Here is a 27,647-nt window from a genome sequence, read left to right as displayed (position 1 = left end):
GAACGTGCTCATCCAGAAGAAGAGGCACGTGAAGTAGGGCCAGGCCACCCTGGCCAAGTCCAGACAAGAGAGGTCAATCACCAAGTGACCCCCGAGACACGTGAAAGAGCCCAGCCAAGGTCAATGCAGCTGCCCTGCTGAGCCAGCCTCCCCCGAAGCCAACCTGCGGTCCCAGAGCTACATCATGCTTCCCATGGAGCGCTGCTGAGATGCTCTGGTTGTTTTTTCTGCAGCTTTTGGGTACAGTTTCTTTGCAGAAGGATAAACACCTCAGGGTATGGAGAGGGCTCACAGCAAAGGAGCAGACCTTGCTGGTGAAGACAGTTCATTATGAAGGAACACACAGGGGCAGAAGGCAGAGGCTTACTCTTGAATTCCTGGCCTCCCAGACGCAGCGTCGCCTGGCGGCTGTCTTGCTCATACGTCACCCCAGGACACGCAGCTTTAGCCTGGGCTTCCGAAGGGTCCCTCCAGTCTCTGACATGGCAAAGCAGGACATCGGGAGAGCTCAGCAACCCACAGATGATGGAACCTACAGAGTCACGAGAGGGGAGAGAGGTCAGTGCGATGGGGACCAAGCAGAGCCCCTTTAGAGACACGCGTCTGTGCCCTGCGAGGCTTGTAGGCTGTGGGCAGGGAGCAACTCCTCGGGAGTGGACACCGGAACTCAGAAGCCTGGCTTTAATTTGGGCTATCCTTCCCCAATCATCCTGCAGTTGTCTTACTGACAAATTCCTGAGAGGAGGGACACCACCTCCTCCTCCATGAGAGCCCTTCTTCATGGGGACAGCAGCAGTGACACCTCTGATACCACCAGGGGTCTTACTGCCAGAATCCTCTGTCCCCATTTTCCATCTTCTTGAGGCTTCAAAGAAATAAACAGCTCTCTCTCTCTGTCTCTCACTCTCGTACACACACACACACACACACACGCACACACACACAGGAGATCAATCTTGAAGGAGCTCAGGAAGCAGTATTTAGATTCAAAGTAAGGAACTATTAAAAGCCAAGCGCTGTACACCCACGGCACAAGCTTCCCTGTTAGGAAATGAGCTCCTTGTCTCTGGATGTAACCAAGCCAAGGCTGTGTGCCCACATCCCCGGGATGCATAGAGAGAAATCCATTACTAGATTTGGTAACTGGAAGGCATTGGACTATTTCGTCTTGAATATATCTTCTAGCTCTGAATTTTAAAAAAGCTACCCTAATGTTATGAATTTATTCAGTAAGCAGAACATCCTACCCCCAAGCTGACTGAATTTGATAGTGATTTTAGTTAGGTAAATATAAGTAACTCAAATGTTTTGGATGCCTGTGATGTGCCAGCTACTATGATAAGTGCTTTAAATGTATTAATCTCCTTAATTCTTATTGACATTATTATCTCCATCTCACGGATGAGGAAACTGAGCTTCATATATTACGTACATTGCCCAAATTTATTGAGATCTAGAAATTAAATACTTTATGTATTATTTGAATACATAACCCTGTTAGGTAGTATAGTTGTTCAGACTCTCCTGGGGAAAAAAAAAGAAAAGGAAAGAAAAAGGAAATATACCACCCCACAGCTCCTATTCCCTTCTTTATCCTAATTTATGTCCAAATCCAGATAAGTTTCAAACTTCTTGCACCAAAATTTACCCAGTGTAGATGACCCACGGATGTCTGGCTTATGAATTTGACATTTTGTTCTCTCCTGTCGCACTTTTAACCTGAGTAGTTAAAACTAATCGTCATCATTACCATCAGCAGCATCTCTGTGGTAAAAAGTTACCTGAGAGACCCACTAACTCGGTGGTTCTCAAACCAGGGTGTTTAGACCGATTATATCAAAATCACAGAGAGAGTTTTGAAAGTGCTTGTTCCTGGGCACCAACTACAGAGGTTCCGACTTGACAGGCCGCGAGGATGGCGTCTGGGAATTAGTCCTGTGAACAGCACCACAGGTGATGCTAGCGCACAGCCGGATCCCAGAATCCCTGAGCTGGTGAGGCCACTTCACTTCACAGATGGGGCTGTTTGAGTGACTGCACAGAACTCGAGGAAGGACCAGTGGGCAGTGAGTGCCTCGCCCGGCCTGGCCGGACCCAGAGCACAGGGCAGCAGGGGTGTGTAAGCGCCTGCCGAGAGCCCAGAGGAAGTCTGAGCTCTGCGGCTGCCCCTCTCCGAAGCCAAAGAAAGAATCATGGACTTAAACAAGAGGTGGGGCACGTTTTCTCTCCGGCTCTCGGACCTGGGAAGAGAAACGCAGGCAGCTTTCTTCTTTAACTAATGCTCGAGTGTCGATGAGAACTCAGGGTGTCTGAGAGGTGGGCGCCAGCTGGAGATTTGAAATCACTGCTGATCCCGTGAGCCAGCTTCAATTCTGCTCGCGGGAGCCTCGGGCCACACAAGTGCCACTGAACCCCATTTCCGAGTTGCCTCAGTCCCTTGTTGTGTTACAAGTAGGCTCATGAAATGTAGGTCCAGAAGCCTCATGAATTTTCACTAATAATTATCAGTGGGAGCAAAGCCATTTCAGGGTTGGAGGTTGGAGGGGCTGGAGTCTTGCAGGGGCGGAGGGGCCGGGGAGGAGGGGGACTCTACCGGAAATTAAATGCCTTTCCAGACTCTGCAGTAGAAGCACGTAGCGGGATTCTGTTCCTGGTCATCAGCAGATCCAGCCAAAGCTTCACAAGTTAAAATTCCAGGGCTGCCCATCAGACTAGCCCGGGAAAAACATCTGCCTGGTGTTTGATGTGTGTCTCAGAGAAAAGCTTGACTTGCAGCACTACGAGGTGGTTGTTCAGATGAACATAATTCACAGATCACGGGTTACACCGGGAGGGAAAGAGAGGCAAGCTGCTAGCCAGAAGTGTCACGGAAAAAAGGGTTGTGTGCGCTTACTGCTCCACAGAGCAAAGTAATTATTCCATAGATGATCCTCAGGAAAATGAAGTCAACCTTTCCAATTTGAAAAATCCTGTGGTCTGGTGAGTAATCGAACATCTGGGGAAATTGTGGTATCCTCAGAAAAGACATTAAGGTTAAAGGAGGCAGAAAGCACCCTGGATTTGAATGGCAGTGTTTCTCAATATAGGCACACATAAAGAAGACAGATACAGACACGCCTCAGAGCAGTCGCAGGTCTGGCTCCAGGCCACCACAATAAAGCAAATGTTGCAAGAAAGTGAGTCACGTGGAATTTTTGGTTTCCCAGTACCTATAAAAGTTATGTTCACATTATACTGTAGTCGACTAAGGGTGCAATAGCATGACGTCTAAAAAAACAAAGTACATACCTTACTTTAAAAGTGCCTTGTTGCTAAACTATGCTAACCATCATCTGAGCCTTCAGCGAGTCGTAATCTTTTTTACAATAGTAATATCAAAGATCACTGATCACAGATCACCACGACAAATGTAATAATAATGAAAGAGTTTGACAAATTTTGAGAATTACCAAAACGTGACACAGAGACACAAAGGGAGCAAATGCCGCTGGAAAAGTGGCGCGATAGACTTGCTCGGTGCAGGGTTGCCACAGACCTTCAATTTGTAAAAAAAACACAGCATCTACGAAGCACGATAAAGTGAAGCACAATAAAATGAGGTGTGCCTGCGTGCATGTGTCTGTGTATATGTGTGTGTCTAATGTCTATTTTTTTGCTTATCTAAACACTGACATGGATGCACATCACATAACCACAAAGCATTAAACCTAGAAGGAATTTTAGGATTCAACTTACTTCAATCCACTTTCCTGCCCAGCCTCCTTTGATCTCCAACAAAACATTCTCACTGTAGCCTCTGCTGACCACTGCGAGCTGACCTCAGCATTTTTCAGGAGTCACCTTGTTTGAACACCCAGCAGCATGCAAAACTGTTGACAACTTCCTTCATCTTCCTCTCTGTCTTCTACGCAGATTCTTCATCAGTTATGTAGATATTCCCCAGGGATCAGTCCCACCCTCCTCCATCTTCTCACCCAGCACCCCCTTCCTAGGAAATCCATCCGTACCCACACCTCTGCTACCACCTCAACGCTGGCTGTTCACATATGTCCAACTCCCACCCAGACTCCCTCTCTGAGCTCTGGACCTTTGTATCCAAAAGATCAGTCCACATTTTGTGAATGTCTTAAAGCCACTTCATACTTAGCATATACCCCATATGGACCTTCCCAAATCTCCCTGTCCCATCACCAGATCTGACACCTGATATCTTCCATCGCTCACCATACAACTGTCCCACCAGGTGACCAAGCTAGATAGCCAACAGTTATCTATCTCTGAGTCTGGAGGGAATGATATACAGATGCTGGAGTCGATCATAGCCTTGGGTCTGTAGACTGATAAGTCCAGTGTCATGGATGATGTTGTCCAGGACACGCGGTCTCCCCGACTGAGCTCAGCTCCCAGGGACGCCCACTCTGACCAGACTCTCTCTCCTCTCTTACCATCTAAACACTACCCCTCCTGCAAAGCCTGGATCAAGTCTCTCCTCTTCCAGAAAGCTCTCCCTGGCCAGCAAGCCCCCTTGACATCTCCCTCCTCTGCACTCAAGCCTCCTATGGCCTCAGACACTTGTGTCGCCTTGTGTATCGAGCCTGGTGCACAGCGGAGCTCCATACGCGCCTGGATGACAGCACAGATGAGGGAGTGAAGGTGATGGTCCTTCGTGGTACCTTCGCCTCCCCAACCACATTCTAAGCTCCTTTTATCGATTCCCAATACCTGGAACACTGGATCGCCCAGGTATGGTGACCACTTAAGGTTTATAGCTGACTGAAAGTGAGGGTCATAAAAAGATACGTAAGCCTACTTCACGTATTTTTCAATCTTCAGAATTCTCCATAAGCTTAAGCTGCCAATCATGCAGTTGGTTACAGGTAAGTCCCTCTGTCACTAAATTAATAGCATACCAGGAGCCAAGCTCAAGTCCAGCATTTTGCACCCAGTATCTTTAGAACGAATAGTCAAATAGGAATTATCATTATCTCTCTTTCATGGATAAGGGACCTACAACTTAGTTAAAAATATTTGTTCAAGAAAAGTGAGATAGTGACCGAGTGATGACTAGAACCCAGGTCCATCTGACCTAAGCCCCTTCTCAACAACCACGAGACTACGTGGCCAGGGACACGGATTTATTTTTGTAAACAGAAGTCTATTCCCACTGTTGAGAGACAATTGAAAATTCCAGTCCTGTGGGTCACAGGACCTGGTATACAGTAGGCACTCAATAAATAATCAATCACTGAATGAATGATCATGGGTGATGGGAATGAACTAACATTTTTTAACCAAATGTGGTGGGTGCAGCCTTCAGAGGTGGCGGTGAGATGCTGCTGAAGATACACCTGGGCTCAAATCCCAGCCCCATCACCCCGCGACTGTGTCATGACCAGAGTGGTTGGCAGAAGCTGTGGTTGAAATTCTCTGAGCCTCAGTTTCTTGGTTTGTGAAAATGGAGCTCGAAATACCTCCTCCGAAGGCAGCACTAAGGACAAACGTGGTATTAAAACGCAAAGTGGCCAACATAGTATGTGACCTGTTGGAAGGGTGATGACAGTCCCTAATTTTGTGACTATCACTTTCTAAGTGAGTGTGGCCACTTCCCCAGGCATCCTCTGTGCTGTGTATCCCGCCTTCTGCAATCCCACGCCTTCCCCAAACTTTGCAGACCGCGAAGTCTGGGGAAGGCGTGGGATTGCAGAGGACGGGATACACAACACGGAGAACTGTGTTGTGGAAGAGGGAAGCTCCAGCCCCCACTGTCATGTTACCTCCTTGGACCTGCGTGAGGATGAAGCCATCGCAACAGGAATCACGGTCACAGGCAAGAAGACAGAAGAGATGGACTTCGGTCAGACTGGCTCCTGACGCTGAGAAGGCGACGGGGCTGTACATTCCGGAGAGCACACTTTGGAAACCAGTCTGTTCAAATCTTTTCTGACCCGTCGTGGTGAATTCTTGGCCTGGGGAAAAGGTAGGAAAAAAATTTTTTTAACATCTCAAGACAATGCACAATTGAGCAGAGCATGCTGGTCACATGACAGTGGACCCTCTGACCACACCAGGTACAGGGTGCGGTCCAGCGAGATGCTCTCTGTGCCATGAAAACCCTGGACCTCCCGTGTGCGCAGAGCAATGGAGCCCCACCAAAGCCGTGGCCCCAAACCAGCAGACAAACACCCACCACACCTTTGAGGGTCTAAAGGCGAGGTGTGGAGAACTGGCATTTATTATGGTTTTTATTATTACCAGCACATATTTATTGAGCTCTAACTATACACACACACACCAGGCCACGTGCTTTACCTAGACGACCTCATTTAATGTCCACTGCCTTTGAGTTCGGTTCAGACTGCTCTGCTGTCACGTGTGTTTCTGTAAGGCAAAGTGATCTGAACACGTGGTGCACAGGCAGCTAGGCCGCTGCTATGCTGAGGTGTCACTGGTTGATCTGCGGTGTTCCCAGCTTGTCACTGCCTTGTGCCATCAAACTACAGGTGAATGCAGCATATACACGTGCAGCTGAAGGCAGCAAGCTGCAGAGACACAGGACTAAATGAGGCCCATCAGCCCACGGATTTCCTCTTGCCTCAGGCTGGCCAGCGGCTCTGTCTTCAAAGTGAGGACTGCGATTTTCCCTTCTCTTTGTGCACCTTTGTGCCTCAGCATCTTCAGGGCTTCCCCTCCCCCATCAAGCTACCCTGCCCTTCACATTTACTGTAGCATTTCTTTGTGATGGATTCAATATGTCTCTTTTTAAAGTTTTGCTAGCATTTTATATAGGACTGTTATTGTTTTTGTCAGTCCTCTGGCTAGAAGTGGCATGGTTTGGGTTTTGCTCGTCCCTAAGTCTCGTTTTCCCATAAAACCCCAGTTATTTTTAGCACATCTTTTTGCAAATGTGAGGTTTTTTCAGATATATATATTTCACTATAGCCAACATGTCTGTTCTATTATTATATCCATTTTGCTCTTGAGGAAAGAGATCCTTAACGAGTGAACAGTCTGGCCTAGGTTCACACAGCTGGTGGTGGCAGAAAGAACACCAGAGCCTGTGTTCTTGGCCACCCTGACCTCCCAGTGGCCTGGCAGGTCACCAGGTCTTAAGCAACACATGCACCTAAAGGTGGTGGAGACCTCAAAGCGTGGGAGCAAGAGTGCAAAGCTTCAGAACCAGGCGGACCCGCGTGCGAATCCCCGCAGCACCCCTGGCAAGTGAGTTCTTAGGTCCTCCGAGCCTCAGCTTTCCCTTCTGTAACCGGCGATGATGGTATATAACCCTCACAGATGCTGAGCAGGTGAAAAGATAGACTGGACATTAAAAGGCTGAACCATGAGCTTGGCCATTAGCTGACGCTCAGCAGATACATTACAGGTCTCCAAAAAAGCCAGCATCTTCTCACCCCAAGCCTTCGCTCACGCAGCCCCCCTCTGCCTGACTGTCCTCTAACTGTGCCAGGCCAAGCCCCCGCCCACCCTTGGCCAAGGCCCAGCTTGACCTAAAGCGCCCATCTCCCAGCTTTATACAGTTAGAATTCATCTCTCTCCCTTGATCTCTCTTACATTCTGTCTGTACCTCTACTAAGGCTCTGTCATCCTTCACCCTACAGTTAAGCCACTTGAGACAGCTACTGCTGCCCCACCAGCTGTGGTTCCCCGGACACAGTCCCCGCTCTCACAAGCAGGAGTCACAAGCCATGTGTGACTACTCGAAGATCAATTTCAGTTCATCAGAGTTCATGCTGCAATAGCCACATTCTAAGTGCTCAGTGGCTACACGTAGCTACTGGCTGTCATTTTGGACAGCAGAGATTTATTGAGCGTTTCCATCCCTGCGGAAAGTTCTACTACACAGTGCCACCAGGGATGGCAGGGCCACGTCTCAGTTCACTGGGCATCCTCCACACAGCCTGCACAGAGGACCACCTGCCCTGAGATCTGGGTACAGCCTCTGGTGGGCTCCTCCTCATCCTTACTTCCGACATTCCCTTCTCTGAAGTTCCTTCCCTGAGCACCCAAAGCAGCTCATGTTCATTTTTCTTTTCCTTTTTAAATTGTCATAAAATATACATAACAATTTACCACTTTAACCGTTTTTAAGTGTATAGCTCAGTGGCATTAAGAACATTCATGATATTGTGCACCATCACCCCATCCTCCCCCAGAACTTTTCATCCTCCCAACTGAAACTCTGTCCCCATCAAATACTAACTCCCCATTCCCCCCGCTCCCCCAGCCCTGAGTAACTACTGTTCCACTTTCTTCTCCATGAATTTGGCTCTTCTAGGTAGCCCACGTTCATCTTTACCCCAATGTCCTGTTTCATTTTCGTCAAAGCACTTATCATCCTCTGGAGTGCTTTTATTGCTGGACCAATTCCTCTGTCAATCAGGGATTCTGTCTGTTTCGATCACAGCGGCATCCACAGCACCTGCGAAGTGTGTATCCTTCCACGGGCACTCAGTGAACATGTATGGGACGTGCAGTGCTGGGCTCGCCCACACGGTGGTGCCGTCCTAGACAATGGAGCAGGTCTGGGAGATGTTCCCGAGTTGGGGGAGGTCAGGCCTACAGTCCTTGGTCCACCTGGATGCAGTGTGACAAGATGCCTCCTGTTTCTAGGCTTCACCTGTGACATGAGGGCTAGATAATCTCCAAGGAACCTTCAGGCCCTGACTTCCTTTGATACTGAAAAATCACATGGCCCCTCCTCCACAGTCAAGGTCACGGACCTTAAGTGGGTATGGACAGAGGATGGCCCTGGAGGACGGACTAAGCTGTCCCATCTTCCAGGTCACTTAAGCTCAGGCACGTGGAGGGACATGCGGACTACCTACTGGGTGCCATGGACTGTGCAGGAGACTTTCAGAAACTGTGTCCTTTCCTGCTCAGCTGTGGCATTTTATTCCCACTTTACAGAAAGTAAAATAAAGAAGTTGTTCCTGATCAAAGATAGAACTAGTAAGTTGGGAGCAGGGGAGTCTAAAGCCAGATCCAGGTTACCTCCCTTCTCTTTTCATTACAACAGAACCCAGAATGGCTGGGTCTGTGCATTTTCTGCTTGAAAATATAAAAGGCAAAACAAAACAAAAAACAAAACAAAAAAAGGCAAAAAAACATTTCTGCCCTTGATTTAGCTTGGCAGCAAAGAAGCTTCACAATTTCCCTTGCAATTTTCCCCCGAAGTATAAACTTTCAGGAGACGAGGAGGAGAAAAATATAACAAACACTTAAAAAGAAATACAACTGCCTTTTTTAAAAAATATGATAAAAGGCCAAAGCAGGGTTTTAAAGAACATTTTTGAGAGGGGTCACTTGTTTTATTTTGGTTTTCCTTTTCAGAAAATAATCTCTGTGCTCTGTCATTTTTCAAAATGGGTAGTAAAAATAATTGGAATAAACACTGGGGCAGAAATTCTAAAACCTGGCCAGAGATCAGAGAAAACCCAGCTCTGCTGGACTCCGTTCTCCCAGAGGAGCTCTCATTTCAGACAGGATGGAGGTATTAGGCGAAAGAAGGACCAGAGATAAAAGTACACAGACGCTTGTCCTTGCCATGGGCTGAGTCTGCTACCGAGGTCGGCCGAGGCCCTGGGCCTGGTCCGAGGCATCCTCTCCACCGCCAGCTGCTCGCAGCGCAATTCTGAAGCTGCTGGGAGCGGGCTGCCTGCCCGGAGCTTCAGACCGAAGGAAGTGACATGCCTGCCACCTTCATTCCAACCACCCCCTCCCCGCCCCCCGTCCCCGTCCTCCCTCAGGTCCCCTGGCCTGTCTTCCGGTCCACAGCCGTTGCCTCAGGTCATCGGGAAACTGTTAGCAAGAGTGACAAGGATCGTAGAAGCCCTCCCCTGGCTCTTTAGCACGCACCACCCACTGTTTTAAAAGCATCCGCATTCCTACCTCCCAACAACCTCAGTGCACCTGCGACTCCCATTTGACTAACGGAATCACAGCAGCCTATAATGTCAAGGAACTTCGTCCACCGTCACACACAGCTCGTGGTGGCAGAGCTGGGGTCAACCCACCAGGCGGGCTCCAGCCCCCTCACCCTTAACCGCAGGAAGCGAGGCCGGGTGAGCGGTGACTAGAAAGGGCATCACAGCTCACGGGCAGAGCCTAGTCATGGGCCAGGGCTCAGGACCCTGCCCTGCTGTCCCCTCTCTTGGCCCTGATGGATAGGGCAGAGTCGTGCAGGCTGTAGGATTCTTGGGAAAGACCCACTGCTTCGTTACAGCGACCAAAAGTATCTCCCTGACCCCCGCTGTGAGGCCATGGAGGGGAATCAGACGCACTTAGGTTCAAACCCAGATCCCCAATGTACTAGCGATATGACCTTGGGCAACACTCTTAATCTCTCTGAGCCTCAGTTTCCTCATCTGTAAAACATGGATTTTGATCCCATTTTCACCTTCCTTCAAGAATCTCTGTGAGGGTGGAATGAAAGGTGTCTGGGGAAGTGAGCTGTAAACCGTAAAATACAAGACGGCTTCGCTACTCAAAGTGCGGTCCAGGGACCAGCTGCTTGGGCGTCCCTGGGAGGTTATTTGATAGGCAAAATCCTGGCCTTACCCTGACTTACTGACTCGGCATCTGCAGTGTTACCAGCCCCCAGGTAACGTGCATACACACTGCAGCTGGGGGGGTCCTGAGTGCAGGGCAGGGAGAGACAAAAGCTTGGAGGTCTGGCTGCTTGTGAGAAGGTCTGACAGCTTCCGGGGAGGGCGGACAGGAAAGGGAGAGGGGAGTGAAGGTCCGTGAGATGGAGGGCCACGATGGGCAGCTGCAGGGAGCCCGGGGCCTATGGCCCTGCTGGGGATACCCCCGTATCACAGGCAGCCACCTGAGCTTGCACGGGGCACACGGTGTGGATTCAGCCGGCCTCTGCCCGCAGCCTGAATCGCTCACCTGCAGGGCGGGCCTCCCTGTCCCTTGAGCTGGGGGCAGCGTGGCTCCTCTCTAACCGCGTCCTGCGAGAAAGCAGCTCCAGACACTGAACAGGCTAAGCCACTGGGGCCCCGAGCCACCCAGCTCGTCAACCTACCCTTTTTCAGATACACAGCTGGAGAGTCTCCACCCCTGCTCCTCGCTTTCACCTGGCACATAAGACTTCCAAAGCTGGTGGCCTTTGAGGTCCCCAGTGCATCTTCCTCCTAGATGTGGAAAGAGGCTGAATTATCGTCCGGTGACATTTAACAATTAAATTCAACAAATATTTATTAAACTGTAACCAAAGCTAGGCATGGGGGCTACAAAGATAAATAAGAGAAGATTCCTGCTCCTTAGTTTCTCCCCATCTATTGAAGCACACAGACATGTAAGCAGTAAATTCCAGCCCAGAGTGTTAGCTGCAAAGACATGTGTAATAAAAGAGGAGATAATTACCCCTGAAGAAGGAGTGGTTAACTCTATTGAGAAAGGGGAGCTAGAAAATTTTCCCAGAAAAAGTGAATCTGGTTGGGGTTCTGACGTATAAATAAGAGTTTGTCAGGTGGAAATAAGAGAAGAGGGATTGTAAGTGGCAGAGATGGAGACCTGGGATCCCATATGTGTTTTCATTAACTAGGTCTAGTGGTTCTCAGGGACTGTCAGTTATGAGAGGGGTGTGATGGGAGGAGAGAGAGAGAGAGAGAGAGAGAGAGAGAGAGAGAGAGAGAGAGAGAGAGAGAGAGAGAGGGTCCAGCCCAGGGAAGACCTTGTTTGGCACACAGCTTGTACACAGGGAGGATCAGGGGAAGGTTCTTTAGCCTGGAAATGGGGAGGTCAGGCTTCTAAAGATCTTGCTGTTTTCCAGTGCCTCTGACCCCTAGGTCCAGAGCTCTTGCTGTGTGGGTGTGGTAGGCTAAATCTGTGTCAATTTCTGTCTTGTTTCTAGTATGTTGCCCCCTTCCTGCCCCCACCCCCTGCAAAGTTGCCCAACTTTGAGTTTCTCAGTTCAATAGGCAGAGGCTAAAACAAAGGCTGTTTGAAGGCAACAGTTCTCCTTGCATTTTGAAAAAAACCCGAACTCACTGAATGGATGATGGTCTGAGGAGGGAAGAAGGGCCTTTGAGGAGGCGGGATTCCTGCAGACTGAGAAGGACCTGAGTCTCGGGTCCCAGATTACAGGAGCCCTGGCCCCGTCTGCAGTCAGGCTCTGCTGGGTGGCGGCGGGCACTGAGGGAGGGGGCGGAGGTAACCCAAAGCACGGGGCTCCTGCCTCAGCAAGAGTCCCTTCCCCACCCCGAGCCTGGCCCAGACCCAGTGGCGCCAAGGGGCCTGAAGTCAGCTCCTGGGACCGTGGCCTCAGCTCTGGGCTGGGTGGACCGATCCCTCATGGTCAAAGGCACTGCAGGGCCCTGGCCCCGGAGAGGAGCCTTACGAATGGTTGAGATGGAATCCCCATCGACCTGATGTGTGGATAACACACTAACAGCCATGGTGACGAGTAAGACAAAGGTCACTGAGCATTTCCTCTGCAGCAGAAACTGTCCTGTGAGCTTTCCCGTGTATGACTTCACAACAGTCCTGTGACGCGGGTGCTGTTACTACCCCATATTTAGGGGGGCTCTGAGGAACCAAGGTGCCAAAGAGCAACAAGCAAGCAGTGGGGCTGGGACTTGAACCCAGGCAACCTGGCTCCAGAGCTGCCTTCTAACTACTCTCCCTGTAAGACAGTGTCTCTCATGGGCTGAGGGGTTGAAGTTAGAGTTAGTTCTTTTTTTGCCTTTTTTAATAAAATGAAGTGTTGTCTGTCTTGTAGACTAAAATCCAAACTTACTGAACAGGCAGCTGTCAGCAGAGGATCAGATGATCAATAATCTAAGACCTTTACTCACAGAAAGGCCAAGTGCTTAGTAAGCACTCAACAAACGTCAGCTCTTTCTGTTAGTATTAATGCTATAAGCTGGTTCGGATCCCTTAGGGAAACCCAAGTAGTAGACGTCCTTTAAATCAGGGATTCCCAAGGACTTGACAGTCGCCTAGGGAACCACTGTCACTGACAGCTGTGACCCTCAGACCACAAGGGACCTGACGGAAGCCTGCACAGAGGTGTCCCGTTATTAGCAGAATCACGCACCATGGGCCAGCCAAGATGCGGGAGCAGCGCCTGGACCCTGATAACAAATAAGCCCAGCTTGTCTGCACTGTCCCAGGGCAGGAGAGGCGACACTGAGAGCACGGCTCAGTGCTGACCTTCATGGGTTAAGGTGGTGAGTTCTTGCTGAGTGTCACCAGCCTACTAGCCCATCCTCCATCCCCCACCCCCCCCTTCCCCCTGATACATCTTAAGGCAAGTCTGAATCATGATAGCCAAAACAAATAAAGGTGCAGTCATCCTCCTCAAAATGCTTTAAAATCAAAGAAGCGAACGTGTCCTCAACAATCTATTGTGTGTATGAAGTTAGTCTCTCAGATCTTCACCAGACTCCATCTTACCGATGAGGAGACAGAGGTTAAGGAACCTGCACATGGTAAACAGCCCCAAAATGATGGGGTTGAGATTCAATCCAAGACAGCGCCCTGCTCTTCTCAAGATCCTACAGCTCCAGGCCCCAGCTTGAGTCCTAAAATTCAGGGGTCTCCCTTCCATGCTGTTTCTGGGCTGTCACTTATGAATATGCAGTTGCACACAAGCACTGGTACCTGGTGCTGATGCAAAACTGCTAACAGGGGACTTCCCTGGTGGCGCAGTCATTAAGAGTCCACCTGCCAATGCAAGGGACACGGGTTCGAGCCCTGGTCCGGGAAGATCCCACATGCCGAGGAGCAACTAAGCCTGTGTGCCACAACTACTGAGCCTGCGCTCTAGACCCTGTGAGCCACAACTAGTGAGCCCACGTGCTACAACTACTGAAACCCGCGTGCCTAGAGCCCGTGCTCCACAACAAGAGAAGCCACCGCAATGAGAAGCCCACACGCCGCAACTAAGAGTGGCCCCCGCTTGCCACAACTAGAGAAAGCCCGCACGCAGCAACGAAGACCCAATGCAGCCAAAAATAAATAAATAAAATAAATAAATGTATTTTAAAAAAACTGCTAACAAATCTATATGCCCTTAAATGTGAGATAAATGACGTCCCTGCAAAGAATGGATTGGTATGTTGCCATTAAAAAGAACAAGGCTCATTTTTTTAGATACAGAAAGATAAATATTATGTAAGAAAATCAAGGTAGAAAAGAATATGTATTGTAAAATATTAGCATGTAAACAAAAATGTTTTTATGTAATAAACACTTATAAACACGTAGAAATGTTCTGGAAGGATCCATAGGGAATGGAGGAGTACAAATGGAGATTTGCGTGTGGCTAAGAGTTAGGAAGTTAGGAGAATTGCTTTTCACTGCATACCTTTCTGTCCTAATTCATGGTAACAATGAAATTGCTGATACCCGACCAGCTTTGACTTACTGAAACAGCAATTTCATGTGGCTCTAACTAATCTTTAACTTTCTTTTCCATTTTAAGCCATAATCATGCTTTACTTCTACAATGGGAAGGAATGCTGGGGTCTGGGGCTCAGAGAGACAGATGGAATTTTGGACTCTGGACAATGTCCTGGTGTGTCCAGTGGCCCAAGCTACCTAATGAGATAAGCGGGTGGGGGACAAAAGGAGGGGGCTCATCACTGAAATCCACTTCTGATGGATCTGTCTGGAAATGATGCTGCTCAGATAAACAGTCCCTAAGTTAATTTCATCCGGAGCCATCACTGGTCCTCTGCAGTTTCAATTTCCCAAAGTCCCATCGTTTTGAAGAAACGGAGGTAACGCGGGATCAGTTATTGACAATCTCATTCCATCACCTGATCAGAGTGGTGTCCACTCAACCAGAGCATGTCTGATGTAGGACAAGAGACAGATCCGCCATGCAGCTGCCACGACTCACCCGACCAGAAGTTGTGCAGGCGATGTTGTCACTTGCCCAAGCATAGAAATCGCAGGAGACTTCTGATCCCGCCACGGACACTGTGAGGAAGCTGCAGGTTTCATCTAGCGCACAGTCTGCAAGCACCATGGGACAGTCACCCACCAGTCCCTCAGGAGATGCTGAGGACAGACGGACACATACCCCTACTCCCTGCCCCCCAAACACACACACACACACAGTAACATGGGTTACAATGAGTATTCATGGAGGATTGGAGGATTATGAGATAATGCTCGTAAAGATGAATATACTCAATAAGTGGTAGTTGTTATTACCCATCTCTGGCCTGGCCGCTGAAATAAACAGACACATCTGATCTGGACAAAATGCTCTAAAAGGAACGAATCTGCTTCCTAACATCTGGCAGAGCCTCGTTCTTGGCAGGTGGTGGATGCACTATAAACTCCTAACATAAATTATGAGTTGGATGCACATTTTGAGAATCAAGTGATTTACAAAGAATTTTTTATAACGTATATTTGATGATCATTTCAAGGGTTGTACTTGATGTGTCTTGCAAGATCAGCACAGCGTATTCATACGGCACCACCCAGATGCCCGGCCCCTCACCTGCCAAGCACTGCGTCAGTGAGGACTCAGAACCGGGAACTTGGGACTTGACCACCACAGCAACATCTGCATCGAAGATCACCTTAGATTCTGGGAGCTTCTCAAATTTCCTCATCACTGAAAGGAAAGCGTATCTGTGAAGTTTGACTCTGAGGGGTCTGGGGCCTCTGCAGAGAAGCCAAAAAGAGTTTTAGATCAAGAAATCACTTCCCACTCACAGCCCTTGGTCACACAGGTGTTCCAAAAAGAGAAACCCCCTTTGAAGGCTAGTTCCAGAATGCTGCCTCATGACTAATACTGACAGCTATAACTTGCCATGTCTCCTTTTTCCACCTCATTGTCAGGAAGTAAGAAGAATAATTTAATATTGTATTAGTCCTCACAACTCCCTTTTTCACATTGATTCTGATTTTCTATCTAAATTCATATCTCCTTGTCCTTATCTTTGAATGCTAATGATATCTCATAATTATTTTATGTATAATTCTATAAATAAAATATTTTATTTAAAATGATATCTCATATTTATTTCAAAACAACTTGTCCTCTTTCTGGAAAGAAGTAAGTTATTTTTAAAAGACAAAATAAAACATGGGCACATGGGTTCATGTAAGTCTGAAAATGTGTCATGAGGCTCAGATATGTTTATGATAGTATTTGTTTAAATGATATGTTAGCATCTGTTTTCCCAGGTACCATCAACACACCTGAGCTCCTACCTGTAGGAATGACACAGTCACATGCTCATGGAACTAGATAAGAGAGGAGAAAGAAATAAAATTTCTCAAGGCTATGAGACTTGGAACTCACTTTTCACCAAGCAAAAAGCACTGCATGTAACTCTCAAGGAATGAGACTTATCTGACAAGCAAAAATGCACAAGAGTGTCAATATTTTGCAGGTAACTATCAAAAACAAACCCTGAAGTGCATGAGTACTAGTTTTTTGCAGACATGATTATAAACATGTATGTAGGCCCTCATTCTCACACACACCCACTGCTTTATAAAAGAGACCTCGTCTGAGTTTGTTTTCATCACGTCAATAAATTTAAAGCCATCCAAAGCAATATATTCTCAGTTTTCATAATAAGTGCAGAAAAAAAGTTTATTACCTTCGGAGTGGGAATGGAAGAGGGCAGTATTAACATAATAGAAATGGCATGTATTAAGCCTTCAAAAATCTTGATATAAAAAATTCTAATTTTGAGGGACCTTCAAGATGGTAGAGGAGTAAGACATGGAGATGACCTTCCTCCCCACAAATACATCAAAAATACATCTACATGTGGGACAACTCCTACAAAACACCTACTGAACTCTGGCAGAAGACCTCAGACTTCCCAAAAGGCAAAAAACTCCCCACATACCTGGGTAGGGCAAAAGAAAAAAGGGAAAACAGAGAAAAAAGAATAGGGATGGGACCTGCCCCTCTGGGAGGGAGCTGTGAAGGAGGAAAAGTTTCCACACACTAGGAAGCCCCTTCGCGGGTGGAGACGGGGTGGGGGGTGAGCAGGGGGGAAGCTTCGGAGCCATGGAAGAGAGCGCAGCAACAGGGGTGCGGAGGGCAAAGCGGAGAGATCCCTGCACAGAGGATCGGTGCCGACCGGCACTCACCAGCCCGAGAGGCTTGTCTGCTCACCCGCCGGGAAGGGCGGGGACTGGGAGCTGAGGCTCGGTCTTCGGTCAGATCCCAGGGAGAGGACTGGGGTTGGCTGCGTTAACACAGCCTGAATGGGTTCGTGTGCCATGGCTAGCTGGGAGGGAGTCCAGGAAAAAGTCTGGACCTGCCTAAGAGGCAAGAGACCATTGTTTCTTGGTGTGCGAGGAGAGGGGATTCAGAGCACGGCCTGAATGAGATCCAGAGACGGGCATGAGCCTCAGCTATCAGTGTGGACCACAGAAAAGGGCATGAGACGCTAAGGCTGCTGCTGCTGCCACCAAGAAGCCTGTGTGCAAGAGCAGGCCACTCTCCACAGCTCCCCTCCCAGGAGCCTGTGCAGCCCACCACTGCCAGGGTCCCGTGATTCAGGGACAGCTTCCCCGGGAGAATGCACGGCGCACCTCAGGCTGCTGCAACGTCACGCTGTCCTCTGCCACCGCAGGCTCACCCCGCTTTCCGTACCCCTCCCTCACCCCCCTGGCCTGAGTGAGCCAGAGCCCCCGAATCAGCCGCTCCTTTAACCCTGTCCTGTGTGGGTGAAGAACAGATGCTCTCAGGTGACCTATACACAGAGGCGAGTCCAAATCCAAAGCTGAATCCCAGGAGCTGTGCGGACAAAGAAGAGAAAGGGAAATCTCTCCCAGCAGCCTCAGGAGCAGCGGATTAAATCTCCACAGTTAACTCCATGTACCCTGCATCTGTGGAATACCTGAATAGACAACGAATCAGCCCAAAATTGAGGCGGTGGACTTTGAGAACAATTGTAGACTTGGGGTTTGCTGTAGGAAACTGACTAGTTTCTGATTTTTATGTTTATCTCAGTATAGTTCTTAGTGCTTGTTATCATTGTGGATTTGTTTCTTGGTTTCATTGCTCTTTTTTAAATTACTTTAAAAAAATTTTTATTATATATATTTTTTTATTTCAATAACTTTATTTTATTTTTGTCTTTTTTTTCTCCCTTTTCTTCTGAGCCATGTGGCTGACAGGGTCTTGGTGCTCCGGCCGGGTGTCAGGCCTGAGCCTCTGAGGTGGGAGAGCCGAGTTCAGGACACTGGACCACCAGAGACCTCCCAGCTCCACGAAATCTCAAATGGTAAAAGCTCTCCCAGAGATCTCCATCTCAATGACAAGACCCAGCTCCACTCAACGACCAGCAAGCTCCACTGATGGACATCCCATGCCAAACAACTAGCAATATAGGAAAACAACCCCACCCATTAGCAGAGAGGTCACCTAAGATCATAATAAGTTCAAAGACACCCCAAAACACACCACCGGAGGAAGCGCCCACCAGAAAGACAAGATCCAGCCTCATCCACCAGAACACAGGCACCAGTCCCCTCCACCAGGAAGCCTACACAACCCACTGAACCAACCTCAACCACTGGGGGCAGACACCAAAAACAATGGGAACTACGAACCTGCAGCCTGTGAAAAGGAGAAACCAAACACAGTAAGTAAAGCATAATGAGATGACAGAGAAACACACAGCAGATGAAGGAGCAAGGTAAAAACCCACCAGACCAAACAAATGAAGAGGAAATAGGCAGTCTACCTGAAAAAGAATTCAGAGTAATAACAGTAAAAATGATCCAAAATCTTGGAAGTAGAACGGAGAAAATACAAGAAACGTTTAACAATGACCTAGAAGAACTAAAGAGCAAACAAACAATGATGAACAACACAATAAATGAAATAAAAAATTCTCTAGAAGAAATCAATAGCAGAATAACTGAGGCAGAAGAAAGGATAAGTGACCTGGAAGATAAAATAGTAGAAATAACTACTGCAGAGCTGAATAAAGAAAAAAGAATGAAAAGAATTGAGGACAGTCTCAGAGACCTCTGGGACAACATTAAACACACCAACATTCGAATTATAGGGGTCCCAGAGGAAGAAGAGAAAAAGAAAAGGACTGAGAATATATTAAGGAGATTATAGTTGAAAAATTCCCTAATATGGGAAAGGAAATAGTCAATCAAGTGTAGGAAGCGCAGAGAGTCCCATACAGGATAAATCCAAGGAGAAACACGCCAAGACACATATTAATCAAACTATCAAAAATTAAACACAAAGAAAAAATATTAAAAGCAGCAAGGGAAAAACAACAAATAACATACAAGGGAATCTCCATAAAGTTAACAGCTGATCTTTCAGCTGCAGAAACTCTGCAAGCCAGAAGGGAGTGTCATGACATGTTTAAAGTGATGAAAGGGAAAAACCTACAACCCAGATTACTCTACCCAGCAAGGATCTTATTTAGATTTGATGGAGAAATTAAAACCTTTATAGACAAGCAAAAGCTAAGAGAATTCAGCCCCACAAAACCAGCTTTACAACAAATGCTAAAGGAACTTCTCTAGGCAGGAAACGCAAAAGAAGGAAAACACCTACAATAACAAACCCAAAACAATTAAGAAGATGGTAGTAGGAACATACATATCGATAATTACCTTAAATGTAAATGGATAAAATGCTCCAACCAAAAGACATAGACTGGCTGAATGGATACAAAAACAAGACCCATATATATGCTGTCTACAAGAGACCCACTTCATACCTAGGGATGCGTACAGACTGAAAGTGAGGGGATGGAAAAAGATATTCCGTGCAAATGGAAATCAAAAGAAAGCTGGAGTAGCAATACTCATATCAGATAAAACAGACTTTAAAATAAAGACTGTTACAAGAGACAAAGAAGGACACTACATAATGATCAAGGGATCGATCCAAGAAGAAGATATAACAATTGTAAATATTTATGCACCCAACACAGGAGCACCTCAATACATAAGGCAAATGCTAACAGCCATAAAAGGGGACGTCAGCAGTAACAGAATAATAGTAAAGGACTTTAACACCACACTTTCACCAATGGACAGATCATCCAAAATGAAAATAAATAAGGAAACACAAGCTTTAAATGACACATTAAACAAGATGGATGTAACAGATATTTATAGGACATTCCATCCAAAAACAACAGAATACACTTTCTTCTCAAGTGCTCAGGGAACATTCACCAGGATAGATCACATTTTGGGTCACAAGTCAAGCCTTGGTAAATTTAAGAAAGTTGAAATCATATCAAGTATCTTTTCCAACCACAACTCTATGAGACTAGACATCAATTACAGGAAGAAAACTGTAAAAAATGCAAACACATGGAGGCTAAACAATACACTACTAAATAACCAAGAGATCACTAAAGAAATCAAAGAGGATTTCAAAAAATACCTAGAAACAAATGACAATGAAAACACAACAACCCAAAACCTGTGGGATGCAGCAAAAGAAGTTCTAAGAGGGATGTTTACAGCAATACAATCCTACCTCGAGAAACAAAAAAATCTCAAACAGACAACCTAACTTTAAACCTAAAGCAATTACAGAAAGAAGAATAAAAAAAAAACCAAGTTAGGAGAAGGAAAGAAATAATAAAGATGAAATCAGAAATAAATGAAAAAGAAATGAAGGAAACAATCACAAAGATCAATAAAACCAAAAGCTGGTTCTTTGAGAAGATAAACAAAAATTATAAACCATTAGCCAGACTCATCAAGAAAAAAAGAGAGACGAACTCAAATCAACAGAATTAGAAATGAAAAAAGAGAAGTAACAACTGACACAGCAGAAATACAAAGAATCATGAGAGATTACTACAAGCAACTATATGCCAATAAAATGGACAACCTGGAAGAAATGGACAAATTCTTACAAAAGCACAACTTTCCAAGACTGAACCAGGAAGAAATAGAAAATATGAACCAACCAATCACAAGCACTTTAAATGAAACTGTGATTAAAAATCTTCCAACAAACAAAAGCCCAGGACCAGATGGCTTCACAGGCGAATTCTATCAAACATTTAGAGAAGAGCTAACATCTACCCTTCTCAAACTCTTCCAAAATACAGCAGAGGGAGGAACACTCCCAAACTCATTCTACAAGGCCACCATCACCCTGATACCAAAACCAGACAAAGACGTCACAAAGAAAGAAAACTACAGGCCAATATCACTGATGAACATAGATGCAAAAATCCTCAAGAAAATACTAGCAAACAGAATCCAACAGTACATTAAAAGGATCGTACACCATGATCAAGTGGGGTTTATCCCAGGAATGCAAGGATTCTTCAATATATGCAAATCAATGTGAAAAACCATATTAACAAATTGAAGGAGAAAAACCATATCATCTCAATAGATACAGAAAAAGCTTTTGACAAAATTCAACACCCATTTATGATAAAAAACCATCCAGAAAGTAGGCACAGAGGGAGCTTACCTCAACATAATAAAGGCCATATATGACAAATCCACAGCCAACATCGTTCTCAATGGTGAAAAACTGAAACCATTTCCACAAAGATCAGGAATAAGACAGGTTGCCCACTCTCACTGCTATTATTCAACATAGTTTTGGAAGTTTTAGCCACAGCAATCAGAGAAGAAAAAGAAATAAAAGAAATACAAATCGAAAAAGAAGAAGTAAAACTGTCACTGTTTGCAGATGACGTGATACTATACATAGAGAATCCTAAAGATGCTACCAGAAAACTACTAGAGCTAATCAATGAATTTAGTAAAGTAGCAGGATACAAAATTAATGCACAGAAATCTCTTGCACTCCTACACACTAATGATGAAAAATCTGAAAGAGAAATTAAGGAAACCCTCCCATTTACCATTACAACAAAAAGAATAAAATACCTAGGAATAAACCTACCTAAGGAGACAAAACACCTGTATGCAGAAAACTATAATACACTGATGAAAGAAATTAAAGCTGATACAAACAGATGGAGAGATATACCATGTTCTTGGATTGGAAGAATCAACATTGTGAAAATGACTTTACTACCCAAAGCAATCTACAGATTCAGTGCAATCCCTATCAAACTACCAATGGCATTTTTCACAGGACTAGAACAAAACATTTCACAATTTGTATGGAAACACAGAAGACCCCAAACAGCCAAATCAATGTTGAGAAGAAAAATGGAGCTGGAGGAATCAGGCTCCCTGATGTAGCTTTGTCTGACATCAGGGTCAGGTTATATGCCCAGTACTAGGATTGCTGGGTCATATGGTAATTCTGTTTTTAGTTTTTTAAGGAACCTCCATACTGTTCTCCATAGTGGCTGTACCAATTTACATTCCCACCAACAGTGCAAGAGGGTTCCTTTTCTCCACACCCTCTCCAGCATTTACTGTTTGTAGAATTTTTGATGATGTCCATTCTGACTGGTGTGAGGTGATACCTCACTGTAGTTTTGATTTGCATTTCTCTAACGATTAGTGATGTTGAGCATCCTTTCATGTGTTTGTTGGCAATCTGTATATCTTCTTTGGAGAAATGTCTATTTAGGCCTTCTGCCCATTTTTGGATTGGGTTGTTTGTTTGTTTGATATTGAGCTGCATGAGCTGCTTGTATATTTTGGAGATTAATCCTTTGTCAGTTGCTTTGTTTGCAAATATTTTCTCCCATTCTGAGGACTGTCTTTTCATCTTGTTTATGGTTTCTTTTGCCGTACAGAAGGTTTTACGTTTCATTAGGTCCCATTTGTTTATTTTTGTTTTTATTTCCATTTCTCTAGGAGGTGGGTCAAAAAGGATCTTTCTGTGATATATGTCATAGAGTGTTCTGCCTATGTTTTCCTCTAAGAGTTTTCTAGTGTCTGGCCTTACATTTAGGTCTTTGATCCATTTTGAGTTTCTTTTTGTGTATGGGGTTAGGGACTGTTCTAATTTCATTCTTTTACATGTAGCTGTCCAGTTTTCCCAGCACCACTTATGGAAGAGGCTGTCTTTTCTCCACTATATATTCTTACCTCCTTTATCAAAGATAAGGTGACCATATGTTCATGGGTTTATCTCTGGGATTTCTATCCTGTTCCATTGATCTATATTTCTGTTCTTGTGCCAGTACCATACTGTCTTGATTACTGTAGCTTTGATTCCATGCAATATTGAGTTAGTATGCAGATTTATACATTCTGTTGGTGTAATCTGCCACATGCCTTACCGATATTTACAAATTTACATACATAACCGATATTTACAAATGTTTGGGGGAAAGTATAAAGGGTCAGCATCTGGGCACATCACCCTATTTGATCATGATTCTGCACAGTGTACCATGGCTATTTATGTGCCTGTCTCTTTCCAAGACAAGGATAATGTTCTGATGAAATTTGAACACCCGCCAGCTAGGATAGTGACATATATACTAGTTTCCTACTTATTGGATGGATGGATGGATGGATGGAAGGATGGAGGGATGACTGCCAAAATCATTACAACACCAGGAAACCAGGGCAGAATATTATAAAGATGGTGTAATTCCAATGGTGGGCGTATTCCTCTGTTTGAGCACTTGACATGGAGTATGAAGTCTTCGGTGTGGACCAACAAAGGGCAGAACTAGAAAACTGGATCTAGAGTTAAAGGGAAGATGAGCTTGAAATATTTCCACCGGCCAAGGTCTAAACAAAGGGTTTACCCCAGGCAATGTCAGAAAGATCAAGGGGGCCACGCTGAAGTTGCAGCAGAGAGATATAAGGTGAGAAGGCAGCTGGCAATGGGGAAGGGGCACTAGCTCTGGAGTCAGCCAGTCCTGATGCCGCCGCCCTCACCAGCTCTGTGTCCCGGGCATGTCTCAACCTCTGAGAGTCTCAGCCGCCTGGCAGAGGAATAAACAGAGCAGCAGGGAGTACCCGGTACCCGGTAACAACTCCGGCATCGCTGGGTCCCTCGGCCCCCTGCAAGGACAGCCCTCCTCGGTGTCGGGACTCGTCAGACTGGCTGCAGGAATTCAGGTGGTGGGAGAATCCCTTTCCCCGATGACCCTTAGGAAATAGTTCCGAAGAAGCCCAGATCATTAGAGCCATTCATTCATTGTGTCGACAAGTGCCAGCTACTCTCGAATAGGACAAAAAGGAAGATACAGGTCTAGCCGCAAAGGAACAAGTGGTCTAATGAGGCTAGAGTCCAGAGAGGGCCCTGAGGCGGTGCAATTCTACCGCTGTATCCTGGAGCACCGCAGAGCCACTGGAGAGTTATAAGGGCAATTGTCTAAGGAGAATTGCCTCTTAACCGCTCGGAAGCACCGGGGGCAAGTCATTGGATGGAGGCAAGGCTGGAGCAGAGAGATGAATCAGGAGGCTACAGCAGTGATCCATGTGTCTGAGGATCCAGGGAGGTGGTGTCCGGGTGCGGAAGGTGGATACCTATTGCGGGAACTATACAGCTGACCTCTACGCACTTCGCCTTTTCTAGGGGACACAAACGTCAATAATGAGACTTCAATTCCACGCTCAAAGAGAAAGATCTCAAAGTCAAGTTGAAAGGATTCTGAGACAGCGTGCTGCCATCCCAGTGGGGGCCCAGCTTCTTAACATGGAAATCCTCCTGCATATCCAGAAAGAGAAATCTAAGCTCCAAGCTTTGCACAAGAAGCCAAGATGCTGAGGACCAACCTGGAGGCTATTCATAGACCTGTACTTCAGGGAGGCGCCATCAAAGTTGGCAAAGCTGAGCTGTTCCTCATAAACATTTCTGGTGCCACTGATTAAACTGGCCTTTCTGCCCCAGATGAACACAGGGCAGAACAAGCCAGGAAGTGCTTTACAAAGTGCGTGTATGTGAACAATCCACACAGCCAAGCCAGTGGTACGGATGCAAAGAGGGCCAGAGTTAAGATGCAAGCACCCAGAATGGCCAGTAATCGCCGTGGTCCTTGGGCAAGTTGCTTTCCCTCTGAGGAGTCTTCTCGCTCATTTGTAAAGGATAACAAAGATCTGCCTAACTGATCTCTTAAAGCACTTCCAGCTCTAACTCCCCAATTGCTATTTCTGCCCAGGAGGAGGGATACTGACAAATAACAATAAAGATTTTCGTTGGATTTGCAATTTATCCATGGACAGACAGACAGACAGACAGACAGACAGACACACACACACACACACACACACACACACACACACCACACATCCTTGGCATTCATTAACACTTCGCTCAGGCATTAACAATCCCATTTTACAGATGGGGAAACTGTTGAATGTAAGTGACTTGCCCAGCACTGCACGACCAGTAAAGGGCACCATTGGGATTAAATTAGTTCTGGTCCCACTCCCATGCACCTAGGACTATAGGACTCCTGTCAGTTCTTTCGCACCCATTATCTCATTGAAGAGCTGGGCTCAATGTTTGGCATCTTCACAGGATAATATTGACCCTCACGGTGTCTCAGGAGGCGAGCAGGAGGCTTCTGGGGTGATGAGCATCAGAGAAGTTGAGCGATTTGCTCGGGGTAACCCAGCAAGTAACGTGGAAGAAGGACTGGCACTCGGGTCTTCCTCCAACATCCCACTGAGGGAGAAACGCTGACCCGCTTTTCGGAGGCAAGCTGCCCACAAGAAAGGAAACCTCAGCAGACGAATGATTTTTAAATTCATTTCTCATGATGCTGAAGTATTTAGGGGTGAGGTTTCATGATGTCTGAAATATACTTTCCAATGATTAAAAGAGAGAGAGAGAAAGAGGAAAATAATAACAATTTTTGGATCTGGGCGACGAGCGTTTGTTCTTCCTACTATTCTTTCAACTCCTACATAGGTTAAAAGTTTTCGAAATGAAAGGTTGGGGACAACGGCATCTCACATGTCTCTCCCCTTCTAGAAAGCCCTTAGGATTACACGCCCTGTCCCCAGGAGTGGCTGACTTAACGGCCTGCACGTACTCAGACACTGGGCGTCCACCAGCAGGGCCTCCGTCTCCGACCACGGCAGCCTCTGCCCCTCGCCGTCCACGCAGAAGGCCTTCCCGCTGGCCCCGTCCCTCTGGCTGGCTCGGTACTGGCCGTCCTGGTCACACTGCAGGCCTGCCTCATTCTTCTGACAGCCAGTGACACCTGGAACCAAAGATGGATACAGCTCTCAGTGCCGTGCCTCTGGGGTCCCCTCCCTGCCGGACCCCAGGCTCCCAGTCCTTGATCAGACGTCCAAGTCACACGTCGGAGCCAGACAACCCCCAGCTTAATACTTGTCAGTGTCCCCACCCCGACCAAAAGACAAAGTCTGGGCTCGCCTTTGGGCCACTAAGGCCGCTGTGACCGGGCCCCGCCCCTCTGACCCTGCACGTGCTCCTGTGTACCCACAGTGGGCCTGGAACGCACCGCCTGCGCTGATACCATTTGCTGGGACTCGGGTTCTGCCCGCGGTTCTTCTCCTGGCGCGGCCTTCCCCCCAGCCTGCAAGGAGTTGACTCTTCGCCGGCCAGCCCTCATCCCCTCAGGGAGGCCCGCAGACCCCTTGGCGCCCGAGTGCTACACTCTCCTCTTGGCCCATATACCTCGCTCAGAGCCCGGAGCACACATCATTGCCATCTGTCTGCGGGAAGGAACAGTTCGCGGCCGTCTGGCTCCCTCCCAAGCAGGCAAGGGCCTCAGCTGGCTTCGCTCCCTATTTTATTCCAGTACCTTGCTCAGAGTCTGACATATAATACAAGCCTCCTACCCGCCCCAGGCTTTGACACCGTGATCTATAATAAGAAATATGGGGCTTCCCGGGTGGCGCAGTGGTTGGGAGTCCGCCTGCCGATGCGGGGGACGCGGGTTCGTGCCCCGGTCCGGGAGGATCCCACGTGCCGCGGAGCGGCTGGGCCCGTGAGCCGTGGCCGCTGAGCCTGCGCGTCCGGAGCCTGTGCTCCGCAACGGGAGAGGCCACAACAGTGAGAGGCCTGCGTACCACAAAAAAAAAAAAAAAAAAAAAAAAAAAAGAAATATGTACTTGGTCTTCATCGCCATTTCTGGAAGCTGACGTTCCGCGAGGGAAGGTGACTTGGCCGAGGTCACAGTGCCAGTAGGAGGGAGCGTGCGGATGGAAATGGGGTGGCGGGGTGGCGAGCCTCCGCCTCCCCCTCTGCTCCCTGCCGCATAGGCAGCACACGCTGCACAAAGATCAGCGCACCGCAGGGACCTGCTTTTAAGGAGGGACGGCTCGGGACCGTGTGACACCACCACGTCATCGCAAACCACAGTGTCTGGAGTCAACGGGTACAAACTGAGCGGGACGCCCGGGTGTCAAGGACACTCTAAGTTCCCGGGGAAGAGTTTCTCCTCCAGAAGGAATGCCAGACTTCCAGCCTAGGAAGTTCCTCTATTGACTTTCTTGGAAATACCACTCTATTTCCAATGCTCTCCTGACCAAGGAAACTGCCTCTGTCACGGAAGGTGACTTGATCTCTTTTGATTAGTTTACAATTCTAAACACGACTCCGATTTTAAGCAATGCCTCATGTTGACACCATTTCAGACTAACATGAAAAGATTTGCGACGAGGCGAGTTATGGGCCCCTGCTAGGGAAAACCCGACGCTCCCCAGCTAACTGTTAAGTAAACAGGCCAAGTGAAATCACATGACATACAGGAAGGCCACCGGTACACACAGTCCTGACAGATTCATGGGGCCAGAAAGTGAATATGAGCTGCACAGTG

At 47.1% G+C, this 27,647-nt stretch overlaps 1 protein-coding gene across 1 annotated transcript in view; it reads right to left on the bottom strand.

Annotated features, from left to right (window-relative positions):
* Positions 1–27,647, bottom strand: part of TG (thyroglobulin) — a 236,113-nt gene that overhangs the window by 160,023 nt on the left and 48,443 nt on the right. The window contains exons 22-27 of the mRNA XM_059043034.2: positions 25,893–26,063; positions 15,482–15,598; positions 14,870–14,985; positions 11,045–11,153; positions 5,775–5,966; positions 368–532 (exon numbers count right to left, since the gene is read on the bottom strand). Coding sequence (XP_058899017.1) covers positions 368–532; positions 5,775–5,966; positions 11,045–11,153; positions 14,870–14,985; positions 15,482–15,598; positions 25,893–26,063 — 870 coding nt within the window. The remainder of the gene's footprint in view (positions 1–367; positions 533–5,774; positions 5,967–11,044; positions 11,154–14,869; positions 14,986–15,481; positions 15,599–25,892; positions 26,064–27,647) is intronic.

Source organism: Kogia breviceps, chromosome 17, assembly GCF_026419965.1.
Source record: "Kogia breviceps isolate mKogBre1 chromosome 17, mKogBre1 haplotype 1, whole genome shotgun sequence".
NCBI classification, from domain to species: domain Eukaryota; kingdom Metazoa; phylum Chordata; class Mammalia; order Artiodactyla; family Physeteridae; genus Kogia; species Kogia breviceps.
Note: the sequence above shows the minus strand (reverse complement) of the source record. Positions and strands in the feature narration are given on the sequence as shown.